The sequence below is a fragment of the Oryctolagus cuniculus genome, chromosome 3 (genome assembly GCF_051225735.1).
Source record: "Oryctolagus cuniculus isolate XC-2025 breed Fujian yellow rabbit chromosome 3, ASM5122573v1, whole genome shotgun sequence".
Lineage (NCBI taxonomy): Eukaryota > Metazoa > Chordata > Mammalia > Lagomorpha > Leporidae > Oryctolagus > Oryctolagus cuniculus.
Genome location: NC_142869.1, coordinates 7,025,444 through 7,052,363, shown reverse-complemented (window position 1 = coordinate 7,052,363; position 26,920 = coordinate 7,025,444). Strand labels below are relative to the sequence as shown.

At 62.0% G+C, this 26,920-nt stretch overlaps 1 protein-coding gene across 13 annotated transcripts in view; it reads left to right on the top strand.

Annotated features, from left to right (window-relative positions):
• The window catches only part of DIS3L2 (DIS3 like 3'-5' exoribonuclease 2), a 385,610-nt gene that overhangs the window by 358,215 nt on the left and 475 nt on the right, over nt 1–26,920 (top strand). For all 13 annotated transcript variants that reach the window (XM_070070055.2, XM_089329724.1, XM_089329727.1 and 10 more), the window contains 6 exons: nt 21,368–21,551; nt 22,084–22,170; nt 24,422–24,569; nt 24,797–24,927; nt 25,027–25,131; nt 26,145–26,246. In XM_070070055.2, coding sequence (XP_069926156.1) covers nt 21,368–21,551; nt 22,084–22,170; nt 24,422–24,569; nt 24,797–24,927; nt 25,027–25,131; nt 26,145–26,246 — 757 coding nt within the window. The remainder of the gene's footprint in view (nt 1–21,367; nt 21,552–22,083; nt 22,171–24,421; nt 24,570–24,796; nt 24,928–25,026; nt 25,132–26,144; nt 26,247–26,920) is intronic.

Here is a 26,920-nt window from a genome sequence, read left to right as displayed (position 1 = left end):
CGTTCTACCCCATAGCCACGCCCTCCCATCTCAGTAACCCCTACTCTCCTTCCATGCTCAGCCAAAAACTCTGACCCTGGTCACCCTCAGCAAAGCTGAATCAGATGTGCCTTCCCCGGGGTCCTGTGCCACCCGAGTCATTGGTTTCCTGTCCGCTGCCTTCACGAGGCAGGGCCCCGAGCTCAGGGCTTCATTTTGTTTGTTTCAGTGCCATTAGTGCTTGGCCCAGTACCTGGAAAGCGACGCTTGATTGAAGGGAAGCAGAGGAGACCTGAGTGTGTCCTCGCAGAGGGGAGCCGTGGCAGGAGGTGGCTCGGATCCTTGGGGGGTGAGGTTCCGTGAACCTGACACGGGGAGCGCTGTCTCCGTGGATGGTTAGGACTAACCTGGACGGGAGAGGCTGTATAAACGTGGCTTAGCTCTAAGCCGAGTAGTGATCGTCGGCGTTTACATTAAGTGCCTGCCATTTTTTGCCCAAGAGTGAAGCGTGGTGACAATCACCAAGACCGTCACATTTGTCAGAGTAACGCGTGGAAGCCAGGTGTGGCTGCAGGCGTGTGAGCCGTGGAGCCGACAGCGAGGGGCGCTCCTGCCCGCGGCATGCCCACGGCTCACCAGCCCTGGGCTCGGGCCTCGCCAGGTCATTGTTAATCTTTTACTTTGCCTGATTCATAAATTAAACTCTATCATAGATGTGTGTGTATAAGAGAATACGGTAGAGGTCGGTGTTCAGAACCATCCCCTGGGGATCTTGGAACGCATCTCCCGTGGGTGAAGGGAGCCTGCCATTGCCTCTTCCTCCCTCAGCAGACCCAGCACACCCCCCTCAGACCCTGCTGCGCTGACTCCCAGAAGCAGGTAGGGGAGAGACCTCGGCAGGCCTTCTGGCACCGGGGCGTGGCTGGCCTGCCAGGGAAAGGAGGGCTGATGGGGCCTTGCAGTTTGCTGCGAGGGGCCCTGGGTTGGCCGTTAGCCTTCTGCACGGGGTGTCCCTGTGGGCGCTGTGGCTCTGGGTTCCCCAGTGCTCACAGCAGCGCCCAGTGATGCACCGGCGTCCCAGCAGGTCTCCGGGCAGCTGAGCTGGCACTTTGTGCCAGGCCCTGTCCATGGCCACGTGCAGCTGGGACAGTGGGGGGGGGGGCGGTGCCCAGCTCCATCCCACTTGTTCCTCGCAGCCACCCCAGGCCCCCCTAGGATCAGCCTGAGCGTGCTGAGAGGCAGATGCCGAGCAAAGGTGGGGTGTGAGGGGTAGAAGGGGAGAGGTGGGAGAAGACCACGGCGTCTCAGCCCCACCCAAGACTGACCCTGGGGAGGAAACTGCAGGAGGGAGGTCGGGTGGGGCGTCCCAGGATGCAGCCTGGTTTTAGGCAAAGCTCAGCCAGGCCAACGAGAAGTCCTCAACCCAGAGCCACAGTTGCCTCTTAGAGGAGCCTCGGCCCTTGTAGGCCGTGGGCTGCATCAGGGCCCAGGAGCGTGCACCTCGCCGGAGGGGAGCAGGCCTCCCGCGGCCCCAGCAGGAAGTGTGGCTGCAGGTGACTGCATGTGGGTCAGGGCAGCTGCAGGGGCCAGGGGGCTCCTGGGTCAGTGCCAATGCCTGTGTCGTTTGTTTCTCCTTCTACTGGCCTCTTCCTCTTCCTTCCCCCTGAATAAGCAAAGTGAGCAACTTCAGACCGGCACCAGCACTCCCCTGTGCTTTGGGAATGACGTGTTCTGTCGACACGGGGATCTGGTGCCAGCTCCTCAGGCCACAGTGCAGCCATTGTTACCCAAGAGCCATCCATGGCAGAGGGGGAGAGCCCCGGGGCTCCCGCAGGTGCTCCAGGTCAGAACCAAGAATGCCATTCTTGTTCCTGGTGAAACCCGGCTTAGGAGAAGAGGAGCAGGAAGCTGGGGGCGAGGAGGGGCTTTGGGGGGGCGGGGAGGTTGCGGGTGAGGCTGCCAGGGAAGAGCCGGGGCAAGCTCTCGGGAGCAGCCAAGGCCGTGGTGTGCGCGAGGCCACCGGGACCCATTGCCGCTGGTGCTGTCTGGCATCAGTTCCGTGTGGGCAGGACTACTGCACAAAATGCCCATCCCAAACTTGGTGTTGGACTCTGACGTGCACAGAGAATAGTGTACAAGTCGTAAGATTCTAATTCAAGGGAGTATTAGAAGGGGAGAACCCAGGAATAGCACGTGACAGCCCCAGGGGTCTCCTGCGTGTCCCTTTCCTCCAAAAAGGATACCACCAGTATAACTTCTAACACGAGGGGTTAGTATGCCTGGCCTTGAACTTGGTATGAATGAGATGCTCGGTTTTGTGGTTCTTCTCTCTGTGTTATGTATGTGAGAGAATGCGCCCATTGCTTGCACCTAGCTTTCATCCATTCATTTCCATTGCTGTAAGACTGGCCTCTGCATGAACACACCACAGTTTATGCAGCTGGCATTAATCCCGTCGACATTTAGGCTATTTCCAGTTTGCAGTTACTAGAAATAACTGCTCATGCGTGTCCTTTGGTGCAGGGGTGTGTGTGTTTCTTTCCTGTGATAGACCTGGGAACGCACGTACTCAGTCATAGCAACTCCACCAGCAACGCAGGAGAGTCCGTGTGTTCCATGGCTGCTCGGCAGAGAATCACCTCAAACCTCTGTTTTTCTAAAAAAATTTTTATTTGAAAATCAGAGTTACAGGGAGGCGGGGGGGGGGGGGCGGGGCAAAAGGGAGAGGGAGTCTTCCATCTGCTGGTTCACTCTTCAGATGGCTACAACAGCCAGAACTTCGCCTATCCAAAGCCAGGAGCCAGGAGCTTCTGCCAGGTCTCCGACATAGGTGCAGGGACCCAAGGACTTGGAAATCTTCTACTGCTTTCCCAGGCCATAGCAGGAGCTGGATCAGAAGTGGAGCAGCCGGGACTCGAACCGGCGCCCATATGGGATGTTGGCACTGCAGGCGGCTTTACCCACTACACCATAGCACCAGCCCCTGCTTGCCTGTTTTTTTTTTTTTTTTAATTATTTATTTGAGAGGCAAAGAGACAGAGAAATCTTCCGTCTGCTGGTTTATTCTCCCAAGCACCTACTACAGCTGGGGCTGGTCTCTGCCAAAACCAGGAGCCCGGAGCTTCATCTGGGTCTCCCATGTGTGGTCCAGGAACCCAAGCACTGGGCCATCCTCTGCTGCTTTAGCAGGTGCAGTCACAGGCAGCTGGGTCAGAAGCAGAGCAGTCAGGGCTCGAGACAGCGCCCCAGGATGCGATGCAGGCGTTCTGAGCAGTGCTTAGCCTGCTGTGCCATCCCTCGCCTGCCTTCCTGCGGGTTTTCTGCTTTTCTTCTTCAGTTCTCGTCTTCTCCATTCTGGGTGTGAATCGTTTGTTGATTATTCATGTACAAGTGTCTTCCTCCACCCAGCAGTCTGCTTTGTTCACTCTTTGGTATTGTTTTCATGAGCAGAAATGCTCAATTTTAACGGAGTTCGGTGTCTCAGTCTTTTTCTTTATGGGGTTAAGTGCTTTTCGTATCCCATTTTAAAAATCTCCACCTGTATCAGAATCATGAGGACATTTTCCTACATTATCTTCTAGAAGAATCTACCCAGAGTTTTTTTTTTTTTTTTAATGTAGTACAGCAAGTTTGTTTTTCCCATGTGGGTATCTGACTAACCTGTCACCATTTATTGAAAAGCTTTTTCCAGTGTTCCACAGTGCACCTTTGTAAAAAAAAAAAAAAAAAAAGTGCCCATATATGCATTGGTCAGTTTCTGTATTCCATTCAGTTTTTCTGATCTTTGTTATCTATTAAAAAAAAATGCTAGTTTGATTTGACAGAGTGACAGAAGAGCAGAGAGGAGGGTGAGATCTTCCACTGATTCAGTTCCCAAATGGCCGCCGCAGTGGCCAGGGCTGGGCCAAGTCCAAGCTGGGGGCCAAGAACTCCATCCAGGTCTCCCACGTGGGTAGCAGGTACCCAAGGACCCTGCTTTCCCAGACACGTTAGCAAGCAGGAAGCTGGATTGGGGGCAGAGCAGCCAGAATTGAGCCAGCGCTCGATGTGAGATGCTGCAAGTGGTGGCTTCCCCAGCAGCTGTCCCAGCTTAGCAGCAGCCCCTCCGCGTGCCCCCACACGTCTGTCCTCGTGCCTGCACCATGCTGTCGGAATTGGTGCCTAACATCCGGTGGAGCTACACTTTCCATTTGCCCTGCTGTAAAGAGCACATGGCTATTCTTAGCCCTTTGCATTTTCACACACTTAAGAATCAGAGTGTCAGAAAATAATAATGATAAAATTAAGCATTTTTAAAGTCATGTCAGCTGCAGTATTCATGCACAGACTCAGGCGATTTATGCTGAGATTGTTTTGCATCTATGAATCAGGGTGAGAGAATTTGGTGCTTTATATTTTGAATATTCTACCCCACAGACATGGTGTGTCCCTCTATTTAGATCTCCTCTAGTTTTCTCAATAATATTGTATAGGGGCTGGCATTGTGGCATAGCGGGTAAAACCACAGCCTGCAGCACCAGCATCCTGTATGGGTTCCTGTTCAAGGCCCAGCTGCTCCACTTCCAATCCAGCTCCCTGCCATGGCCTGGGAAGGCAGTGGAAGGTGGCCCAGGTCCTTGGGCCCCTGACTCACGTGGGAGACCTGGAAAAGGCTCCTGGCTCCTGGCTTTGGCCTGGCCCAGCCCTGGTTATTGCGGCCATTTGGGGAGTGAACCAGCAGATGGAAGATCTCTCTCTCTCTCCTTCTCTCTCTGTAACTCTGCCTCTCAAATAGATAAATTAATCTTTAAATAATAATAATAATGTTTATAATTTTCTGTGTGAGGTCTTGTTCATCTAGATTAGGTTTGCTCTATGGTGTTTATTTTAAATGGTATTTAGGAATTTCATTTTCTCTGTTGCAATATAATGAAATACAATCTACTTTTATTGATCTTGTATCCAGGGATCTTGTTTAATTTATTTACTAAATTCAAATAATTTGTAGATTCTTTCTGATTCTCTATACCAAGTGGTGTCATCTGCAGAGTTTGACAGTTTTATCATTCAATTCTCTTCCAGCTCTCTTACGATGTATTTGTGTTTCCTGCCTCATTGCGGTGTGCGGTGCTCAGTGGACGTAGTCCTAGCTGACATCCCTTTCTCGTTCCTGACCTCAGAGAAGAGCGGTTCCCACAAGCTCCTTTCAGATTACGAAGATAGTCACTGACATTCGCTTTGGTGTATGCTTGACGTGATTTTTCCCCAAGACGAGTTTGCAGCATGGGTTGGAATACTTGGAAGCATGGCAGTGGTTTATGGGCTGGGGGTGGGCAGTTTGAAAGAAAAGGAACTGATGTTGCGACGAGACACCTGCTCGTCCTTATTTAACCTTGTGTGTGTTGGCAGGGTTGGGGGTGGGGGTTGCCCAGTCCACTTCACGGAAGGATCTCATGGCTGAACTCCTGTGCAGATGTCCAGGGGTTCAACCAGAGCTGTCTGACGCCAGCGCCCAGGCTCTTCCTGCTGCACCCTGATTTCCGGGGAGAATGGTGACTCTAACCATTCCCAGGAATCCTGCTGCTGTCAAGGATGTCCCTGAGGAGAGCTGAACTCCACAGGTTTACCAGCCCCAGTCCTTTCTTCCACAACCCCCTCCCCCCATCTCCTCCTGCCCCTGTCATCTGCCCGGTCCCACCTTCCTCTGGTTTCCATTGCCATGGGAGGAACTGGGCAGCCAGGGGTCTCCAACTGAGAGGCCTCCGCCTGCGACCCCGAGGGGCTGCACCTGCTGCTCTCCTCGCATCTGGGCTGCCGTGTGTCTCCTGCTGGCTGGTGCCCCGGGGTAGGCGTGGGGGTTGACAGTTTTCCCCCTGGTCTGGCTGTTCAGGCTGCAGGAGAGGACTGTGTGTTTTTAAGCCGTCTGTCCCCCTTTAGGGGTCATGATACCCATGCAGCTACACTGAGACTTAGAGAGAGGACGGGGGCACTGAGAGGTAGAGACCCAGACGGCCCCTGGGACAGGACGGAGCTTCCCGGGCCTGGGAGTGCCCCTCCCCCGGTATTCTCACCGCCTCCCTTTGCAGCCCCAAGGATGCACTCCAGAGATTGCCCCACAAAACAGACACTCTAGGACACCCAGGACTCTCGAAACCCTCAGAATACCCAGTGACCTTGCAGTTGAGTGAACACTCTGTTGGTTCATTTCACACAGGGCTGCGCACAGCGAGCGGCTGCTTCTTTCTCGGTTAAATTTCCTCTGTGTAACGTTGCCCAAATCCCTCCAGTCGGCTCCTCCGTTCCGGGAGCTCCTGGGACCGCAGCAAGCCAGCGTGACTCGGAGCCTTCGCTTGTGTTGTGTTTGGGGCTTTTTTTCCAGATGCTTTATAGTGCGTGGCGACACGCTCTTACCAGTGACAGAGGGCAGTGCGAATCGGCCTGCTTTCACCACATCTGTACCTTTTCTGGAATCTTCTGGCATGGCCCACGGCCTTGCTCTGCTCTGGGTGTTTGCCCATCTGCAGATCAGCATCTGCCACTGGGGGAACACTGCTCTCAGGTCACTTTCAGCCTCTACAAACCGATGGCTCCGCCAAGCGGTTTTAAACCCAAGGAGCTTGCTCAGTCCCAAGACTTCAAGGAGACCTAGAAGAGGCCCTGGTACTTGATGAGGGCATGGTGACAGGACGTGTGATGGGCGGGGCCTCAGGCCAATGCAGCAAGTGCCTCTGTGTCAGCGCCCTCTCCTGGGTCCGTGGACACCCAGAGCCCAGGCCCCCCGAGAGTCAGGCCACAGGACTGCAGGTTGTCTGAGCCTCCGGAAAGATGTCGCCTCCTGCAGCTGCCTGGCAGGGGACCAGACGTGCTTGGCTCGCTGGGCTGCTGGCTGTGCACTCCCCAGCTCTCCTGGGCATTGCGGCTGGGAGATGGCAGACAGAGGCTATCAGTGCCCGAGCACCTGCTCCAGCTACGGAGGAAGAATTGAACTCATTGACTGCTGTCCCCTGATGGTGGGCACCCAGCTGGGGAAAGAGCTCACCGAGCTCTGAAAACCCACACAGCAGGGCGAGGCCGACCCGTGTGACCACATGCCCGCCCCAAAGATGTGCCAGGCACCACGGGGCCAGGCTCTAGGTGGAGGACGAGCAGAGGTCTGCTCCCCAGGCCCAGGGGGCCAGCAGGGAGTGGGCTGTGCTGAGCGGGGTCGGGAGCGGGTTCTCATCATCTGGGACCTTCGGGCCATCTAGAAGAATCCGAGCCCGAGGCAGGCCTGGGGGCAGGGGTGCCGCACTCGTCCTCCCGAACTCCCTGCTCTGAGCACCCTGTGGCTGTGCCCGGACCACCCTCTGCTTCCTCACGGCAGACCAGCTGTGGTCGCTATACAACCACAGGAGTCTTCAGTGGTTGGCATTGTGGCACAGTGAATTAGGCCACCACCTGCAACACCATCATCCCACATGGCACCCATTCCAAGTCCCTGCTGGCCCACTTGCGATCCAGCTCCCTGCTGATTGCCTGGGGAAGCCCCAGACATGGCCCAGGTGCTTGTGCGTCTGCCACTCACGTGGGAGGTCCAGATGTAGGTTCAGGGCCCTGGCCATGGCCTGGACCAGCCCTGGCTGTCGAAACTGTTTGATGAATGAACCAGTGGATGCAAGGTGTCTCTCTCTAGCTCTGCCTTTCGAATACATAAATAATTTTTTTTTAAAAAAAGAGTGATATACAGGGAAATATTCACAGATCCATGTCTATACCTGGAAGATCTATTCTTCTAAGCACCTAAAACTTAATTTTTTAGAAGATTTATTTATTTATTAGAGAGGCAGAGAGAGAGAGAGAGGTCTTCCATCCTCTGGTTCACTCCTCAGAAGGCCACAATGGCCGGAGCTGGGCCAATCCAAAACTAGGAGCCAAGAGCTTCTTCTGGGTCTCCCATGCAGGTGCAGGGCCCAAGTACTTGGGCCATCTTCTACTGATTTCCCAGGCCATAGCAGAGAGCTGGATGGGAAGTAGAGCAGCTGGGACTCGAACCTGCACACATATGGGATGCCAGCAGTGCAGGTGGTGTCTTTGCCCGCTATACCAGAGTGCCAGCCCCCTAAAACTTAAATTTATATATCGTACTTTAATGGTGTCAGACAGACATGATGTAGCCCCCCCCCCTTTTTTTTTTTTTTTTGACAGGCAGAGTGGACAGTGAGAGAGACAGAGAGAAAGGTCTTCCTTTTGCCGTTGGTTCACCCTCCAATGGCCGCCGTGGCCGGCGCGCTGCGGCCGGCACACCGCGCTGATCCGATGGCAGGAGCCAGGAGCCAGGTGCTTCTCCTGGTCTCCCATGGGGTGCAGGGCCCAAGCACCTGGGCCATCCTCCACTGCACTCCCTGGCCACAGCAGAGGGCTGGCCTGGAAGAGGGGCAACCGGGACAGAATCCGGCGCCCTGACCGGGACTAGAACCCGGTGTGCCGGCGCCGCTAGGCGGAGGATTAGCCTAGTGAGCCGTGGCGCCGGCAATGTAGCCCCTTTTTTAATAATTTAGGATTATTCAAAACGTTTCCGTTGTGACAGAAGGGTTCTCTCTGAGGCCCCCACACTCCCCTGTGCCGCCTGCCTCTGCCCTGTGCTTTCCAAGTGTTTCCAAGGCCCCGGCCGTCCATCTTGGTCTGCCCTTGGCTGTCAGGGCTGGTGGTCACTTCTCCTCTGCTGTGCACCCTTGCCGGCCCGCCGTGTGCAGCGGCCACGTGCCTTCTGCATTACTGCCCGTCTCCTGCTTCTGCAGAGTTCCTGTGAGTCCCAGATGAGTAAGATGGCACTGCGCCTATTCCGTGGGACTGGCTGGCTTGTCTAGGGCGCCTTTCACACTAGGGCGTTCTGCCTCGGTTCTTACAGGCCGCCAGTCACATCTAAACCTACTTCTCCTTAACGTCGCCAGTGTGGATAGTGAATGGGTAGCTGCTCCCCGCCGTCTGCATGCTGGGCAGCCACCACTGGGATTCTGCAGTGCTGTGCTCTGGGGGAAGAAGGAACTTTTACTCCTTGAGGCTTTTTTCTGGCATATTCCCCGGGCTTGCGTGTCATCGGACTTAACTCGGGCATCGCTAACACAGCCGCCGTCTCCCGGGAGCCGGCAGCGCCGGTTGGGCCTCGCGGTTTGTGACCCTGGGAGAGCCCACCAGCTTACTGCCATGCAGGGGGAACGTTTTGTGGGGAGAGGGTGGCGAGTGCCTGGCACTCGGCGGGGTGTGCTGCCCCGGAGTGCAGACTGCTTGGGAAGCTGATGGGGTTCTGACGCGGGCAGGAGCCGGCTGATGCGAGCCCGGTGCCCGGGGAGAGGCCAGCGTCTCTGTCCCGCCCTGTGTGAGGTCGGGGACACGGGGCTGCCCAGCCACTGCCTGGGTATTCGCTCCTCCCCTTCCTGCTCTGGGTTTTAGTCACCCCAGACTCTTGTCCCCGAAGTGTAGCCAGAGCGTTTCCAGGGTGATGCTGGTGATTGATGTTTATGGGATGGCTGAGCGCGCGCCAGGCCCTGCAGAACTTCTCTCGGCTGAGCTGTGCCCGCCTCCAGGACAGCCCTGTGAGGGCCCAGGGCAGAGGCCAGAGCAGACCAGCAGGCGGCCTGCGTGACAGCTCCCTGCCTTCCCTGTTGCCTCAGCGAGACAGAAACAGGAGTAAGCTGCTGCTGCCTGGGGCCGTGCCCTCCTTGCCCAGCCGGGCCAGGCCTCCATGGAGCCCCGAGGCTAGCATTGGTCAGTGCCCCAGTAGAGCTGGCCTCCAGCCAGGAACCATGGGAATCCCTAGGAAGCCCTGTGTGCAGAAATGTGGCACCTGCCAGGTGGGTCCTCTCCCACTGCCCCTAGAGATTCCCCAGCACTCAGGAAGGGGCCCGGAACGTCTCCCCTCGGACCGCGTGCACTGGGACTGTGTGCCCAGCGCTTTCCTGGCCAGACGCAAACATGGTTCCTTTGCTTGCTCAGCAAACCCTGCCGGTCGCCTGCTGGAGGCTGGTTCTGCACCGGGGATGAGAGCGACCTAGCCGCTCCCCCTGAGGCCCACTGGCCATCGGGGAAGACAGGGGGTAAAGCAATACTCAAGAGGTAGGGGACAGAGGAGAGCAGTGATGCGCCCGCCCACGTGGGAAAGCCAAGGCAGCCCTCCTCTCATCAGGGGCATCGGTGAGGGGCCCTGCAGGGGGAGACCCGGGAAGCCCCAGCCCACCCAGGAGGCAAGTGCTGTGTGAGAAGGAGGCAGGGTGGGGTCCAGGGACAGGAGTCCAGAGAGAAGAGGCCCGGCCAGCCCCCGGCAAGGTTCTTGGGCTTGGCTGGTGGGACAGGGCCCCTGAGGGTCCCAGGCAGAAAGAGAGCGGCTCTCCCGCCTGCCCGGACCCTCTCTCCTTGAAACTCTAGGAGTGTCCCAGATGCAGCACAGGGGCCATGGGCCTCCCACCACACTCCTGCGTGCAGTGGCCACAGCCCCGCCCTCCTCAGAACTCCCTCTGCCCTGGCAGATGGTGTAGTCTAAGGACACTGGTCCCTGGGAGTCCCTGGGAGGCGGGCTGTCCTGCACTTGCCTGACCCGCACCCAGCCATTGGACGTGCCCTGGGAGGCCAGTGCCACCTCCCTGCTGATGCAGATGACCGTGTGGCAGTAGCTCGGCCACTTCCAGAGGTGGCAGCTATGCAGTGGGCTTGAGTTTCACGAAGCTCTGCTGGTCGGCGGGGGGCCGTACACGCTGCTTACCAGAGAGCACAGGCGAGAGATGAGGGCTGACTGTGAGAGGGAGCACAGGGCCCTGCAGGGCTGAGCAGGGTCTCCTCCCTCCCCCGAGAGGGGCCTGCAGGGCTGAGCAGGGTCTCCTCCCTCCCCTGAGAGGGGCCTGCAGGGCTGAGCAGGGTCTCCTCCCTCCCCCGAGAGGGGCCTGCAGGGCTGAGCAGGGTCTCCTCCTTCCCCCGAGAGGGGCCTGCAGGGCTGAGCAGGGTCTCTCCCTTCCCCGAGAGGGGCCTGCAGGGCTGAGCAGGGTCTCTCCCTTCCCCGAGAGGGGCCTGCAGGGCTGAGCAGGGTCTCTCCCTCCCCCGAGAGGGGCCTGGAGGGCCTGAGCAGGGTCTCCTCCCTCCCCTGAGAGGGGCCTGCAGGGCCTGAGCAGGGTCTCTCCCTCCCCCGAGAGGGCCCTGCAGGGCTGAGCAGGGTCTCCTCCCTCCCCCGAGAGGGGCCTGCAGGCCTGAGCAGGGTCTCCTCCCTCCCCCGGAGAGGGGCCTGCAGGGCTGAGCAGGGTCTCTCCCTCCCCCGAGAGGGGCCTGGAGGGCTGCAGCTGGTCCTCCGGCCTGGCCAGAACCGCCTGTGAAGAAGCTCAGCTGTGTTCTGCTGTGGCCTTTGCCCGTCAGAGGAGGAAGGATGGTAGCACTGTGGCAGACCGCCGCAGATGCCCGGCCCCCCACCCCGGGTGCCTGCGTGGCCTCAGGGGCAGGCCACAGTCCTGGGTCTGGTGCTAGTGAGAAACCCTGTGCCCACTTCCTCGAGTGAGGTGATCACGGGTGTGGACGGGTGGCACCCTGACGCCAAGACTGCACTGTAGGAGCGAGGAGGTGGCCAGGCCCGAGAGGCGCCGTGGAGGAGGTCTCTGAGCACGCTCCCTGGGCCCCTCTGGGCTGGACTGGAGCAGAGTGCAGCGAAGCAGGGAGCAGGAGAACCTCCCATCAGCACCCTGGCTCCAGTCCCCCGGGTCCCAACCACGTAGCGCCCCTGGCTGTGGCCCTCAGCTCGGCCTTGTGAGCCGGGGAGAACGGAGGAGCGCTGATGGTTTCCCAGAAGGCTTCACGGGCTGTGCTGTTTGAGGAAGCTGGTGCTGCCCCCACACGCTTAGCTGGAAGTGTGACCCCATCTTCGCTATGTAGCCACTTCCAACAGGCAAGTGACGAGAAGCCCCACAGGTGCTGGGTCAGAGCCGGGCAGTCTGAACAGCGGGGCCAGGAGCTTCCCCGGCTGCTCTGCCGGCTCCATCAGCCCTGACCGTGTCCCCACGCCAGTGCACACTCTCCCTGCTCCGCCACCTCTCCTGCCTTGTCCCAGCCTTGGGACAGGTGCAGACAGGAAGTCAGGCTGTGGCTTGGGTTTGGAGCCAGTGTGGATTAAGGAACCATCATGGGGGCTCTCCTACTGATTGCCACAGCCCACGGCAGCTCACTGCACCCACGCCAGGGCCACTCCGTGAGCCAAGCCTCCGCCAGCCCTGCCGTCCCAGGCGGTCCACTCACGAGGTTCCCCATGGCCTCTGCAGGCCCTGATCATGTGTGCCCTGCATGGAAGCTTCGTGCTTTTCAGAAGGGGACCCTCCAGTCCCTTCCTGGGTGCCCTTGAATCTCACGCAAGTCATTTCACAGACGTGCAGGTGCCACGCCCCTGGGCTTGCCCGAGCCTGGCTGGGAGGAAGCCCCTGCCCTGGAATGGCGCGGAGTCCAGAGCCCTTGTCGATGGCTCAGGAGCCACTACTCCTGCAGAACTCCCCTTCGCCCATTCCAGAAAACCCTATAAACCCACTGGCTTTTCCTCTACTTATCAGGCGAGCATGGGTTGCGGCTACCCTGGCAGCCCCTCCCCCAGCAACAGTTGGAGGTGGAGAACAGAGCCAAGAGTCCCAAAGGCCATGTCAGGAGACCATGTCCAGGGACCGAGCTGCGGCAGGAGAGCCACCCGGTCACCTTCTGCGACTTTACAGAGCGCCCCTCCCCGGGGAGGATCTGCGGGAGTGAATGGGAAAGCGGGCAGAGCCTGGCTGGGGCCAGTCACGGTTGTTTCCTTGCTGCCTTCAGTGGCCGCGTGGCCGGGGGCACCTGCTCCCCTGCAGCTGCGGGGGCGGGAGCACCTTTCAGAGGTGTGCGAAGTGTGCAGTTCGTGCAGAGCAAAGCTTCTCCCCGGGAGAAGCCGGGGGGGCTGCTCGTCACTTGCCCGTTGGCAGAGGCTACGTAGTGGTGGTGGGGGGTCACACTTGCAGATAAGCATGTGAGGACAGCACCAGCTTCCTCTCTGTCTCACCTAGCTGTCTTTGTGTGTGTGTGTGTGCGTGTGTGTGTGTGAGTGTGAGATAGAGACTGTGCATCCACAGTGCTCTTCTCCCTTGGATAACAGCATCCAGAGCCTAACTGGAAAATTAAAGTCGATCCCTCCTGCGGTGAGGGAGGGCACAGGTGCCCCACCCGGCTTGTCCAAGCTGGTTTTGGTCCAGGGCTACAGAGCGTGAAAGGGAACGCCAGCCCGAGCAGGGCAGCAGAGCCAGCGGGGGCCCGGCTTGCTCTGCGCGATGGCTGAGCCACGCCGGCTCTGCTGTGGGGCCAGTTCCACTTGGGCAGTCGCTGGCGCTGGAGAAGGGTGTATGTGTCAGCACCGTCAGGGAGCCAGCGGGCCCCAACTGCCCCGCTCCACAAGGCTGTGCAGCCCAAGCTGCGCTGCTGCTGCCCTGCGCCTCCGTGCAGGGAGCGAGCCTGGGAGGGAGCAGGCTCCCCAGCTAGCTTTACGCTGACAAAGGGTTTCTGCGCTCTGCCCCTCCCTCCCGCAGCCGCCGGGCCTGCCTTTGCTGGGACCCGAGGGCTAGCCTCTGGAGACTTCCTTTCGTGCTAGAAAAGCAAGCAGCTGAGACGTGCCTGCTGCGGCAGGGCCCCGCCTGCCGGACCTATAGCAAGGGTGGACTGGGCCTCGCGGAATAGGAAACCTGGCTCCGGCTCACCCGCAGGGCCTGTTATGTCTGGCTCCAGAGGCCTGCTCCTCTGGGGTTTTCCAGGCCCCATTCATCTCCCTGTGGTTTCCTGGGAATGGCCAACCCTTCAGCAGGTTGCAGCAAGCCCGGGAGGAGAGGGGTCAGCGAGAGGCCCGAGCTGCGACCTGCGGTTGGCTCCGCGGCCACAGCACCCGCGGCCTGGAGGCCTGCAGCAGGGCGCATGGCACAGCTGTGGGTGGGCGCCCAGCAGTCAGTTCCCTCTGAGGCCCCCCAGGCTCTGCCTGCAGCCCCCTCCCTGCAGGCCTGCACTCTCCAGCTCCCAGGCCACCAGCTCCACCCTGGCCTGGCCCAGGAGAAAGCTACAACAAGCAGCTTTGAAAGTCTCCCGTCCCCTGCAGCCCGCAGTGTGGTGCCCCTCCCGCCCTGCTGCCGGGAGCCCTGGCACTTTGCCACCGCACTGCACTCAGGTTGGGGCCGCAGGGAGAGCAGCGGGTCCCCCACGGGCTGCTCAGCCCTGGAGAAGGGGCTGCACGCTCCTGTGACAGGCCCAGCAGCTGCCTGCACCCCAGGGCTCCCACGCCCCCAGAGAGGAGGTACCCATGTGAGAAATTTGCTCTTTGGAGGAAGTGCATTTGAGCCCGGCTGGGAGCAATTCTTTGTTTTGTTTTGTTTTTAAGATTTATTTATTTGAAATTCAGAGTTACACTGAGAGAGGAGAGACAGAGAGAGAGAGGTCTTCCATCTGCTGGGTCACTCCCCAATCGGCCGCAATGGCTGGAGCTGCGCCAATCCGAAGCCAGGAGCCAGGCGCTTTTTCCGGGTCTCCAACGTGGGTGCAGGAGCCCAAGGACTCGGGCATCTTCCACTGCCTTCCCAGGCCATAGCAGGGAGCTGGATTGGAAGTAGAGCAGCCAGGACTTGAACTGGTGCCCATGTGAGATGCCGGCACTGCAGGCAGCAGCTTTACCCGCTATGCCACAGTGCCGGCCCCTGGGAGCAATGCTTATCAAATATCCCTGGTGGCTGAGGACCGAAGAGGCTGTTCTTGTATCACACGGGGTTCTGCTCTCTGGAGAATGGAGGCAGCCTCAGGTCTGGGCACCAGCCATGCTGCCCTGCCCTGGCCCGGGTGGGCCCTGAGCTGAGAGAGCTCTGGGCACAGCAGGCCATTTCGCTGGTGGAGTGCATCAGGATAGGCAGCACCGTCAGAGGCCCAGTGCAGAGGAGATGGCAGCCGGGGCAGGGGGCGCGAAGGCTGCGGCAGGAGCAGGCCCGCCCTCGGCAGCACGGCCAGGCCTCAGGAGAGCCCACGACCAGGCCCGCTCCCTCTGCTCCTCTGGAGCCACTGAGTTCTAGGGCTGGGGACTGTGCCCAGCTGAGGGGAACAGAGCTGCCCTGAGTGGGAACCACGCCTTGGCTCCCGGAGGCTGTCCCTGCGGAAGGCCATGGTGAGGTGGCCCCTGTGGGACCTGGCGGAACAAAGCTTCCTGTCTCGTCTCTCCTGTGCCCAGGCCCACAGGCGCTTGCCCGTCTCGTCCTCGTCTCGGATGGCCGAGCGAGGGGCGCAGGGAACACAGGGTCTGTGGCCGGGCCCCTGGGGCACAGTCAGGAGACAGCAGCCTTTGCTGACATGGCCGGGCCCCAGCGGGCCTCGCTCCCCAGCGGGAGCCGCCTCCTGATGCTGGCAGCCGGCAGACCGTCTGCGATGGCATCTCAGCCTCTGAGACCTCCAGGTCCTCGGAACACTTGAACAGCAGCCAGAAAGCCTCCCCTAGGCCCTCCTCAGCCTCCGTGGACTGACTGCCGCTGTCCCCAGAGCCGCCCCCCCCCCGCTTCTGCAGGGCCACCTGCCACCTCCAGGGGCCCTTCCCGGGCCTGTGACCACCTGCCTTACCTCAGCCTCACAACACAGCGCACTCCCGCACCCCTGCCCAGAAGTTCCCATCTGCCTAGGGAGCCCCTTGTGTCCTTCCGCCCTACCTCCACCTCCTGCCCACCTGCAAGCCTCAGGCCGGAGCCATCCCCAGCTGAGCCCTGCCTCTGGCCCCTGGCTCCGTCACTGTGTCTTGCTTAACGTCCCTTTGAATGTCCGTCCCTTGTGCACAGCTTCCCCGGCGCACATGAAGTCCAGATCCTGGCCCAGGCGGCCCAGGCGGCTGTGAGCCCTCCCTATGCCCTCCCTACTTTTCCCGGGGCGGGCCGGCCCCCAAGTCATTTTCCAAACGTGCCTGCTGCCCTTGGTTCTGTGCCTGCCGCTGTTGCTGGTTCATCCCTTCCGTGTGAGACATTTCCCTGCCCCTTGCCAGCTCTTGGCCTTTCTCTTGTACCTGGACACCCTCTCCTGGGGCGCTGTGGTGGCAGCGGTGCCCAGGGTGCCACCGAGGGCACACAGACTGCCCCGTGTGTGTGTTTCGGGGTGGGGGTCTGTTTCCCTTGAGCATCCCCCACCCAGGGCAGCAGGGGCACGTGATTGGCAGGGCTGTGGCAGTGAGGCCGCGGCAGCACGCCGAGGTTTGAAAGTGAGTGTGAGAACAAACAGCCACGGGCCCTGACGGGCGGAGCCTGCTGGCTCTGGGGTTTTCAGTAACCCTGTCCCGATCTTGTTTGAAGTGGAGACGTGTGCTTGGTCCAGCACGGGGGGTAGGGCAGAGAGAGCAGGAAGCGACCTCGGCCAGGCTCGAGACGTGCTCAGTCCTTCCCAACTGTCAGTGGGGGTCAGGAGCGTACAGGTGAGCGCTGGGCCCCCAGCCCTCCCAACAGGCACACTGGAGCCTGGGTGCCGGCCCAGCAGCCTTCATTCTGCCAGAGTCCACAGCATCGGAATGGGCAGGAGGCAGAGCCCCTGGTCGGGGGGGCCGAATTCTGGGATGGGGCGCAGAGGGTATTCCAAGGAAGCAGCCAGGGTGGCCCTTATCCTGCCCTCCGGGAGGATGAGCCACCCAGAGAAAAGAAGTGGGAAGCCAGCGGCCCGAGATTCCAGGCCATGGGAGCAGCTGTGCAAAGGCCCAAAGCCAGGAGGGCCGTGAGAATTTAGGGGTGGGAGGGAGAGAGAACAGAGAGGGCCTGGACCTCAGTGCCCGGCGGGAGGGGACGGGACCGGGTTTGGTGTGAAGAAGGAAGGTCGCTGTTTGTAGGTGAAGAGATGGAATCCTGGATGGGGGGTGGCATTGTGGGCGGGCAGGAGAAGTTTCTAGAAACCTTGCTGGGGCTGAGGATTTAGCCCAAGTCCTAGAGTTGAGACACTCGGGCCAGTCGCGCACGATAGATGTAAGAAGATGATGTGTTTGCTTATGATCAGGCACTAGCACACTGCATCCCTGCCTCTCAGATGAACTCAGAGAGGTTCGGAAATGTGTCTGAATCCACGCAGCAAGTGCAGAGCGGGGGTTGCAAGCCAGCTGCTGGGGAGTAACCACTGGTCTCTCCTGCCTCTCCAGATGGCATGGCGGAGCAGGGATCCGCATCCAGGCACTCCTTGGGAGGTCAGGGCGCACTTAGTATCTTAAAGGTGGTGGATAACGGCCAGCGCTTCAGGTATACCTAGCCATTGTTCTTTAAGTAACAATGCATGTTGGGAAACACAGTTCTGGAAAGCTGTCTTTGCCGTGTGTGTGCACACGTGCACGTGTGTTCACGTGTGTGTGTCCGTCCGCCCATCTCTTGCTGTCTGCCACAGTGGGGCCAGAGCTTTGCTGGGCCCCTCACACCTGCCCTTCCCCCACCCTGGTCTCCCCACAGCCCGCTGGGGCCCAGAGCACTGGTAGGAGATGCTGCAGGTGGAGTGAGTGCCAGGATCCTGTGCCCTTGGCTCTGGCCGTGCCACCCAGCCGTCTGTCACAGCACAGCCCTACCAGACCTCCAGAGTTGTGGGGCCCCGGCGGCTCACGGCCCCAGATGCTCAGCAGATGCCAAGCTGCGATGGAGGCTCCAGCTCCGTCTCTGAGGGCTTAGCTTGCAGTTCTGGAAGGTGATCCTGGCCAGCGGCCACGTCTGAGCCCCTGTAGAGAGCAGTTGTTAGGCGGTGGCTGAGCCCAGAACCCGCTCCCCAGTAGGCCTGCGTGATCTCATACCTGCGCGTGCTGTGACCGGGGCAGGAGGGTCTTCCGGCTAAGGGCAGGTGCCAAGACCAAGGGAGCAAAGCCAGAGGCAGGCTCCGCCCCTACACGGGCCTGGCGCCCCTTCCGCCCCAGGGCGTGGTGTTGGCTCCCCTCAGTGTGCCCTAACCACCCCGGACAGCGTGAGTGTCATCTGAGGTTTGGCCATTGGGCCTGTGCACATAGTCCCCAAAAGAGGGAGGCAGTAGGGGGTCAGCTATCGGGGCCCCCCGCCCCGTCACCCTGTGCTGGCTCAGAACCTGTTTGATTTCCTCAGCCCCCGTGCTAGCTTTGGCTAAGGAAGAAGTGTGAATGGGAGCCCAGAGACCCCTGGACCCAGGGCTGCAGGGCCAGAGTTTATAAACTGTAAGCTCTTTCCTGCCCACAAGTTCCTGGGTTCTAAGCTGCTGGTGCCACGTCCCAGGTCCTGCAGAACGCAGGTGCTGGGGGCCCCCTGCTGGCCTGCCCAGGGAATTGACCCCAGAGATCCAGGCTGTGAGCCTGGAGAGACCCTTTGCTGTCCCCTGAAGGGAGCAGTGACACCCACCTCCGGCTGCTCAGCTGCTCAGACCTGTTCTCCCTGCTGTGGCGCTCAGAACCGACTTGCGGGGGGGTAGGGGGGTGCAAAGCCTGAACTCAGTGGAACCAAGTGGAACTTCTAGCGGCATGGCTGTGCTCGGCCCTCTTGCCCCCAGCTGCCCTGGGGACCCGCTTTCCAGCTTCCGAAGGCCCGACTGCCCAGGCGCTGGCCAGGCCCTGCCTCTGCGCACCTCCCTCTCCCACCTGCGGGGACAGAACTGGAAGGACTGCTGGGGTGTGGGGAAAGGCCCCCCAGCTGTCCTAGATCAGTAATGAGCCTTGTCAGCTCCCGGGAATCAGCCATCTCCCTGCTGGCGACTTGGGCGCTTGGAGTTACGCTTGATTCCTCCAGACTGGGAGAGCGTTCCACCGGCTGCTCTTAACTCCCACCCCACGGCGGCAGGGGGCGCGGGGGATGCAGAGGCAAGTGGAGACCCAGACACTCCGCGGGACCTGCTAAAGCAGGTTTTGTTTTCAAGGTTAACAAGCACGTATATTTTTTTCTCCGTTGAGACGTTCAGTGACTGTGGCCCTGTGTGACTGTGGCCCAGGGATGGAGCGGAGTCCCTGGAAAAGTGGCTTGCCTGGGATCTGTTGTCACTGGCTGGGCTCCTGGCTTGGGCGGGGGGAATCTCCCTGTCTCTTCCCTCTGTCCTTGTACTTGTCCTTACTGGAGACCGTGGGCGCTTGGCTCTGCTGGGGAGGCTCCTCTGGCCATTGCAGGGGAGGGGGCAGCAGTGCTGCTGCTGTGGGCCTGTGCTGCCACCTGCCGGCCTGGCTCACCAAGTGCAGCCTGGGTCAGCCCTGAGGTCACAGGTGCTCCGTCTTCACCCCAGGGACAGACGGTGCTGATGCCGCAGGATTCCTGACTGCGTGGGGAGGAAGGGCCAGGAGCAGGCCTGCGCTTGGTAGTGTTTGTCGGGTGGGTGAGGGCACAGATGTGGAAACCTGAGCACTCAGGCGTGTCTCACTTCTTCCTGCAGTGCCCGGGGCTCCTCTCGGGTGGACAGGAGCTGGTGTGAAATCCACTTCAGCAGAGTGCAGCGGTGCTGGGTGTGACACGGGTGACCAGCAGGGCTGGGCAGGACTTCAGCAAGGCTGGGAAGTGGCAGGGGTGCGAATCACATAGCTGGCGAGACCCCAGGGACAGAACGCCTGGACGTGAGGGCAGGGGTCTGTCATCTCCACGTAGCCCAGCCACAGCCCTGTGGCCAGGTGCTGCTGCTAATCCTGTCTTCGGTGTGGGGAGGAGGCTCGGGAGGGGCCTGGGACTTGCTCCGGGTCCCACAGTGAGAACGTGGTGGAGGCGGATCCAGACCTCATCTCAGAAGACGTGGTGCTTGGTTAAGGTGCTTGAACCCAAGGGTTTTCCGCAGGAGGTGGTGGGCATAGGGACACACTGGGAGGTGGTGTGCAGGCGGCCAGCTGAAAGGCTGTTACTACAACTCAGAGGGGAACACAGAAGCCCCTCCTTGCACATGCTGGGTCTCCCACATGGCGTAAGGGCCACCTGGGACCTGACCCTTGCAGTCACGTGGCCAAACTGACCCTACCTGCTGTGGGCCGTGGGGCCCCCTAAAGCCGTCCCCACGCCGAGTGTGCAGGGCCAGTGTCTCCTCTGCAGGTCAGGCCTGCCGTTCTGGGAGGGCTCCTCCAGGAGACAGCTGCGCCCCAGGGAGCGCCAGGGAGGGGCATAGCCAAGGCTGAGGCCCCCCACCCTGGCGGGGCAGAGCCAAGGCTGAGGCCCCCTCGAGGTGGCTGCCTTTCTTCCCCAGAGCTTGGCCAGATCCCAGGGTTGACCCTGCAGAACCACCCACACCTCCAGGTCACAGAGCGTCCTCCCTCGCCTCTGCTGCAGGCTGGGAAGGGAGGAGGGGCAAGTGTCCCCTGAGCTGGCCAGGTCCCCTAGGCCCCGTCTCCCCAGGGAGCAGGATTGCCCACACAGTATGTCCCCTCCACCAGGCACCAAGAGGCACTCGAGCCCCCTTCCCAGAGGCACCAGCTGTTTTTGTTCAGATTTATTTTATTTATTTGAAAGGCATAGAGAGAGAGACAGAGAGATCTTCCAGTCACTGGTTCACTCCCCAGAGGACCACAATGGTTAGGGCTAGGTCAGGCCAGAGCCAGGAGATTCTTCCTGGTCTCCCACGTGGGTGCAGTGGTCCAAGGACCTGAGCCATCTTCTGCTGCTTCCCCAGGGCATAGCAGAGAGCTGGATCGGAAGTGGAGCAGCCAGGACACCACTGGTGCCAAATGGAATACCAGTGTTGCAGGCAGAGGCTTTACCTGCTGAGCCACAGCGCCGGCCCCGAGGCACCAGCTCTTCTACGAGTGTGTGACTCGGGTCCTGCCAAGGGAACCCCAGGTGGGGAAAGCAGAGCATGGTCTCCCGCCCCAGTAGCGGGTCAGGGGCTGACCTCGGGGCTGTGTGATGCGGGCTGGCCCACTCCTGCCATCTCCCATCCGTCCCCGGCCCTCTACCCGCTCCTTGCCATGTCCATTCATACTTATTGCCGATTCTTATGCTCAAGTGAAGCCATTGAGAGAGAGGGAGCTCCGAGAAGGGTCACTCTTCTGGCTGTCTGACCCCGACGGCGTGTGCCCTCTGGCCGTCTGACCCCAACAGCGTGTGCCCTCTGGCTGTCCCTGTCTCCTGCCACTTAGAAACCCTCCTCTGGAGGCTGCCGTGCCACACGGGACAGCCCCCCAGGGCTCCTCGTCACTGCCGCGCACCCCAGGGAGCCCTGCACAGGCCTGGGCAGCCCCAAGGGTGCCGGGAGTGTAACCACCCTGCAGAGGTCCCGCTGAACACGCGAGCAGGGGGCCAATGTGGGCACTGAGACAGGCCACCAGCCAGCAGGGGAGCCCGCGTGCACGCTGCAAACCAGGGGGCCGAGAGCAGGGCTGGAGAGGAAGCACCATGGCGACAAACCTGGTGGGGGGCGGGGCTCTTTACGCTGACCCCCGCCCGGCACGAGAGAGCCTGGCAGGAGGAGAGATGGGAAAGTCACCTGCGCCCCGCTGTCCCTGCAGGCTTGTGGAGGAGTTCATGCTCCTAGCCAACATGGCGGTGGCCCACAAGATCCACCAGGCCTTCCCCGACCGGGCTCTCCTGCGCCGGCACCCTCCACCCCAGAGCAAGATGCTCAGTGACCTGGTGGAGTTCTGCGAGCAGATGGGGCTCTCCGTGGACGTCAGCTCGGCGGGCGCCCTCAACGTGAGTGCCAGTGCGCGGGCGGCTGGGGGCCAAGGCCATGGCTGTCTCCACCTCCCGCCGGGGTCCCTTCCCTTTCAGCCAGACCTCCCTGGCAGGCAGGGGGGACGCCCTGGGGGAGAGGCCCTGGTGGGGGAGGGGCACGGACTCCACTGCAGGCCCGGCTGTGGGTAGGGGTCCTGGGGCCAGGGCTGAGCTGGGCTTGGGCCCCAGGCTTTTGGCATGGGAGCCCGGATACTGAAGCCGGAGTGGGCCTATGGCAGTGGTTCTAGGCACTTTCTGCCTGGAGCGTGGCCTCCTGGGGCTGAGGCTCATTCCACAGGAGAGACCGACCCTTCCCACCCAAGCTCTGAGCCTGGCGGTGGGCACAGCGAAATCAGCCTGTCCAGCCAGCCAGCTAGACATGGAGGGGCAGGTCTCAGGCCCAGGGTGGGCCACAGGCTGCGGGCTGAGTCCACCACTGACCTCCCTCCCCAAAACCAGCCTCTCCCCAAGCCTGACCATACCTCACACCAGTTTCTGGGTTTGCTTCTAGAAAAGTCTGACCAAAACATTTGGCGATGACAAGTACTCCCTGGCCCGGAAGGAGGTGCTCACCAACATGTACTCCCGGCCCATGCAGGTAAGGGGGCCTCACCCACGACCTCCCCACACACGTCTGTGCCGGGGGACCTGGCAGGGGGGAGAGGGCTGCCCCCTCTGGGGAAGCAGAGCACTATGGGGAGAGCGGGACGTCCCCAGGCAGCGCCGTGAGAGCCTGCCTCGCTGCCTCCTGCCAGATAGACCTGAGGTTGACCAGGGACCCCAGAGGGGACAACGGGGTTCACAGAGCAGCTGTGCCCAGCCTGTGGCACCTGCCTCGCACCTGTGTGGGAGAGAATGGGGTTGGGGTGGGCTTGCTCCTGGCCCAGTGCCCTGGGAATGGGGCGACTCCAGCGGCCGGCGGGAGCTGCAGGCGGTGACGGGGCCAGCTGTGGGCCCAGCCCAGCCCAGAGGAGTGACGAGGAGCTTCCCAGCGCTCAGCGCTCAGCACATCCAGTCCGTTCGTGAGAATCCCGTGGCCTCAGCCGGCCCCAGCTGCCTTCTTGACGCCTCCTGGCTTTGCTAGGAATGGGACCATCGGGGCCGTTTAGGCCTGGCTGCCCTTCCCCGTCCCCCGTCCCCGGTCTGCCCCCGACCAAGCCCCGGGAACACCCACAGCGAAGGGGCTGTGCGTGGCCACCTCGCCCTCCCAGCTGCTTTCCGGCTCCTGCAGGGCTGGCAGAGGAGACCCAGCAGCCCCTGGGCAGTGCCCTCCCAGGGCCTCGGGGTCCTGTCCCCCGTCTCTGGAAGCCTCCACAGCCAAGGGCCAGCCAGCGCCGGGGCTCCCTGGCTGGAAAGGACTGGACCTCTCGGGCCAGTGCCCTCAGGAGCCACTTTTGCCCAAGAACCTGCTGGCGGGGAGTGACCCGAGTGTGCTGCCCGCCTCTGCCAGCCCTGTGGACGGGGCGGAGCTGGGATCAGACAGGGTGGTGGCAGCCAGCACAGAAGGGAGAGGCCTGGGCCCAGCGAGCTGCTGACACAGGACCCGGGCTGTTCCAGGGCAGCTGGTCCCGATGGGAAAGCCGCGGTCCCTCCCATCCCACCGTCCCGAGACACCTCCGCTAGCCAGGCCTCTGCCTCCTCACCCCAGCTCATCTGGGGAACTGGGCCATCACTGAGAACAAAGCCCCAGTATGGCTGGGAGTGGAGGCTGCGGCCACCTCCCCTGTGACTTGCCCCAGACATAACCCAGAGCCCAGCAGGGGCTGGAAGGGAAGCAGAGTTAGGGAGCCGAGCGGGTCGGCACCAGCTGCGCCCTGGACTCCAGGGCCAAGATGCAGAGAAACCTGAGCCCTCCGGGCTGTTTGGCCAAGCGCACAGGAGGGCGTGAGTGTGAGGGAGAGGGGAGGGGGATCTTGGGAAATCTGTTCTCTTGCTCCCCGGCGCGGCTCGGGGACCTGAGAGCACAGCTTCAGGGGCTTGGCCCAGGCCAAGGCTCAGGCCCTGTGTGTGCTGGGCCCTGCAGAAGCCGGGCATGCTCCCTGCACCCTCATCCTGGCGCCTGCCTGGTCAGAGGCCGTCTGAACTCAGATCTCTGTGTCTCAGCTCCAGGGAAGGCCAGGCAGTCAGCGACGGGGTGAGCTGAGGCTGACAGCCCAGCAACCTGCCGCCTTGGCTGGTGTGGGGTGAAGAACTGGGGGACACAGGTACTGCGGTGCAAGTGTAGCCTTTACCAGGCAGAGGTCAGGGCCAAGGAGATGTCCGCCACGCCCCAGGCAAGGCCCTGGGCCTGGGCCCAAGGGAGAGCCCCGGGAGCCGGCTGCTGCTTTGCTCAGGGTGGGGTGGGGGTCTTCCACTCCAGCGCTGGACTTGGCATCATCAGAGACCTACAGCCTCCTGAGCCTCCGCGTGGGCCAGCGTGGCCACAGGCGTGCCTGTCCACCTCCGTCCTACGCTGAAGGGACAGCCCACACCTGTCCTGGAACCCTGTAGTGACACGCCCTAGCGAGCACCAGCCTGCAGGACATGATGTCCCATTAGGGAGGAGAGACGGGGGCCCCCCAGCAGCCCTGTTTCAAGCAGAGGTGGGGCTGCCTGTGCTGTCCTCGGTGCTGCCACCACCGTCTGTGTCCTCAGCAGGAGGGGGCCTGCGTATCCCTTGGCCCTGCCCAGCCTTGCCACAGCCCCTTGGCGCCCATGTGCAGTATGGCTGCTGCCCCCGAGGACCTGCCCGGCTTTGCCGCGCTGCCAGCAGCTGCTGGGCCGACCTGCCCCAGGTCTGCCCCTGGCCAGGTTCTGGGCCTCCCAGCAGCCACCAGGCCTGCCTCTGAGACTGGGTCCCGCGTCCCCAGATGGCGCTGTACTTCTGCTCGGGGATGCTGCCCGACCAGGAGCAGTTCCGGCACTACGCCCTCAACGTGCCGCTCTACACGCACTTCACCTCCCCCATCCGCCGCTTCCCCGACGTCATCGTGCACCGCCTGCTGGCTGCCACACTAGGTAAGGGCACACTGGGCCAGGGCAGCCTGCATCTGCCCCCAGAGTGCGTGCCACTGTGCCCAAGGAGGCCTGGAGACTGGCCCTCTGTGCACGGTGCTGGGGAAGCCACAGCGGGGCTCTCTGCGCAGCCTGGACAGAGGCAGCAGCAGGGCCCCGCCCCTAGCAAGCCACCTTCCTCTGCCCTGGGCCGCACACCAGCACCCTGCCAGGAACCCCCCTCTTCCCAGGCTGCGGGGGGCCGCCCGACGTGGAGCCCGAGGCTCTGCAGAAGCAGGCCGGCCACTGCAACGATCGGCGCATGGCAGCCAAGCGCGTGCAGGAGCTCAGCACCAACCTCTTCTTCGCTGTCCTGGTCAAGGTCAGCCCCCAGCCGGGCGCCCTCCCCTCCCCTCCCCCACCCCCACCCCCACCCCGGCCCGCCTCGCACCTGCTCTCAGCTGGAGCGCTGTGCCCGCAGGAGTGCGGCCCCCTGGAGTCGGAGGCCATGGTCATGGGTGTCCTGAACCAAGCTTTCGACGTGCTGGTGCTACGCTATGGGGTGCAGAAGCGCATCTACTGTAACGTGAGTGCCGGGGGCAGGGCGGGAGCCACAGCGAAGCTGCCCCTTCCCCGGGACTCAGCACAGCCCCGGGGCGGCCTGCGGCTGGCAGACTTGCACGGAGAGTGGGCTAACAGATCTCTGCCGTCCCTGCCCACGCTGCTGGGACGCTGAGCCCCTCACTCAGCTGTGGCCCACACTGGCACAGAGTGGCCACGGGCTTGGAGCCCTGGCTGCCCCCCTTCCCTCACAGCAAGCTCACCGATGGGCACTGCCCAGATGCCCAGCAGGGCCCCCCTGGAGGCGGCTGCAGGCCAAGGTCAGGCCTGGTCCTCCTGAGGACACGGACACTCAGTGACACAGGCAGGGCCTGCAAGCCTGGGTGTTTTACAGAAACTCGAGGGAGGAGAAAGGTCAGAGGGGTTCCCGGAGAGCAGGCCGAGGTCTGGCCCCGCCTGGCCCCTGCCCCAGCATCGAGGGGACTCGGTGGCAGCTGGCCCTGTGGTCAGCGGGTCTCCGCCTTGCCCCTGGCCCCGGCGCTGAATCTCCTGCTGGCCAGAGTGCTCAGGAGGGCACAGCGCAGCACGCAGCACGGACCAAGGTGACTTGATAAGATGGAGTCGGAGAAAGCCCGGTCCAGCTGGATGCAATCAGGGCCCACTGAGCAGAGGGGAGTTCAGGTCCAGGTCAGCGCTCAGTCAGCCCAGCCTCGGCCGGTGCTCACAGAGCCAGCGCCAGCAGGGGGCGCAGCCCCGCAGCCTCCACACCCGACACCAGGGCCGCCAGCCGCCTGGTCCCTGCACGCAGGACCCCCAGAGCAGCCCCGCCCCTCAGGGCTTGGTCACCCTCAGGTCCCGCCCCCGTGGACGGTGGCCTGGCAGGGCCTCCCTGATGCTGGCTGGTGGCCAAGAGGGCAAAGGCCAGCCTGGGAGCACAGGGCAGGGCGCTCCCTCCAGCTGTCCAGGGGTGACCCGGGGGGACGGCACGGAGGCGGCGCCCGGAGCCTGTGGCTGAGGTGCTGCTGTGTGCACCCCCAGGCCCTGGCCCTGCGCTCCCACCACTTCCAGAAGGTGGGCAAGAAGCCGGAGCTCACTCTCGTCTGGGAGCCGGAGGAGCCCGAGCAGGAGCCGGTGCAGCAGGTCAGCCCCGCTGTGCCCCGTCCTCCTGCCCCCAGCGGGCGCCCCAGCCCCACTGTGTCCCCCTAGCCCCGCTGTGCCCCTGTTTTCCTGCCCCCAGGCGCACCCGCAGGAACTCCCCAGCCCTGCTGTGCCCCGTCCTCCTGCCCCCAGGTGCACCCACAGGGTCTCCCCTGCCCCACTGTGCCCCGTCCTCCTGGCCCCAGGCGCACCCGCAGGGACTCCCCAGCCCCGCTGTGTCTCCCCAGCCCCACTGTGCCCCGTCCTCCCACCCCCAGGTGCGCCCACAGGGTCTCCCCTGCCCCACTGTGCCCTGTCCTCCTGCCCCCAGGCGCACCCGCAGCGTCCCCAGCCCCGCTGTGCCCCGTCCTCCTGGCCCCAGGCGCACCCGCAGTGTCCCCAGCCCCGCGGGCTCCCGCGGTCCTGCTTTCCGACACTGCCTGCCCCCTCACGCGGGGCTTCTTCATTTGGGGTCCTTTTGGGCACCTGATGAAAGTGTGTTCCCCAGAGGCCGCAGAGCCGTGTCCCAGAGCCCAGCCCGACCCTCTCAGGCCACACGTCTCCCCGCGTGTCCAGCACGGTGGCCTTCGTGCTGGCGCAGTCCGCCTCACGGACGGGCACACAGGCACGTGGCACGCCCGGGCCGGCGCTGGGCCCTGACCACAGCTCGCGTCCCC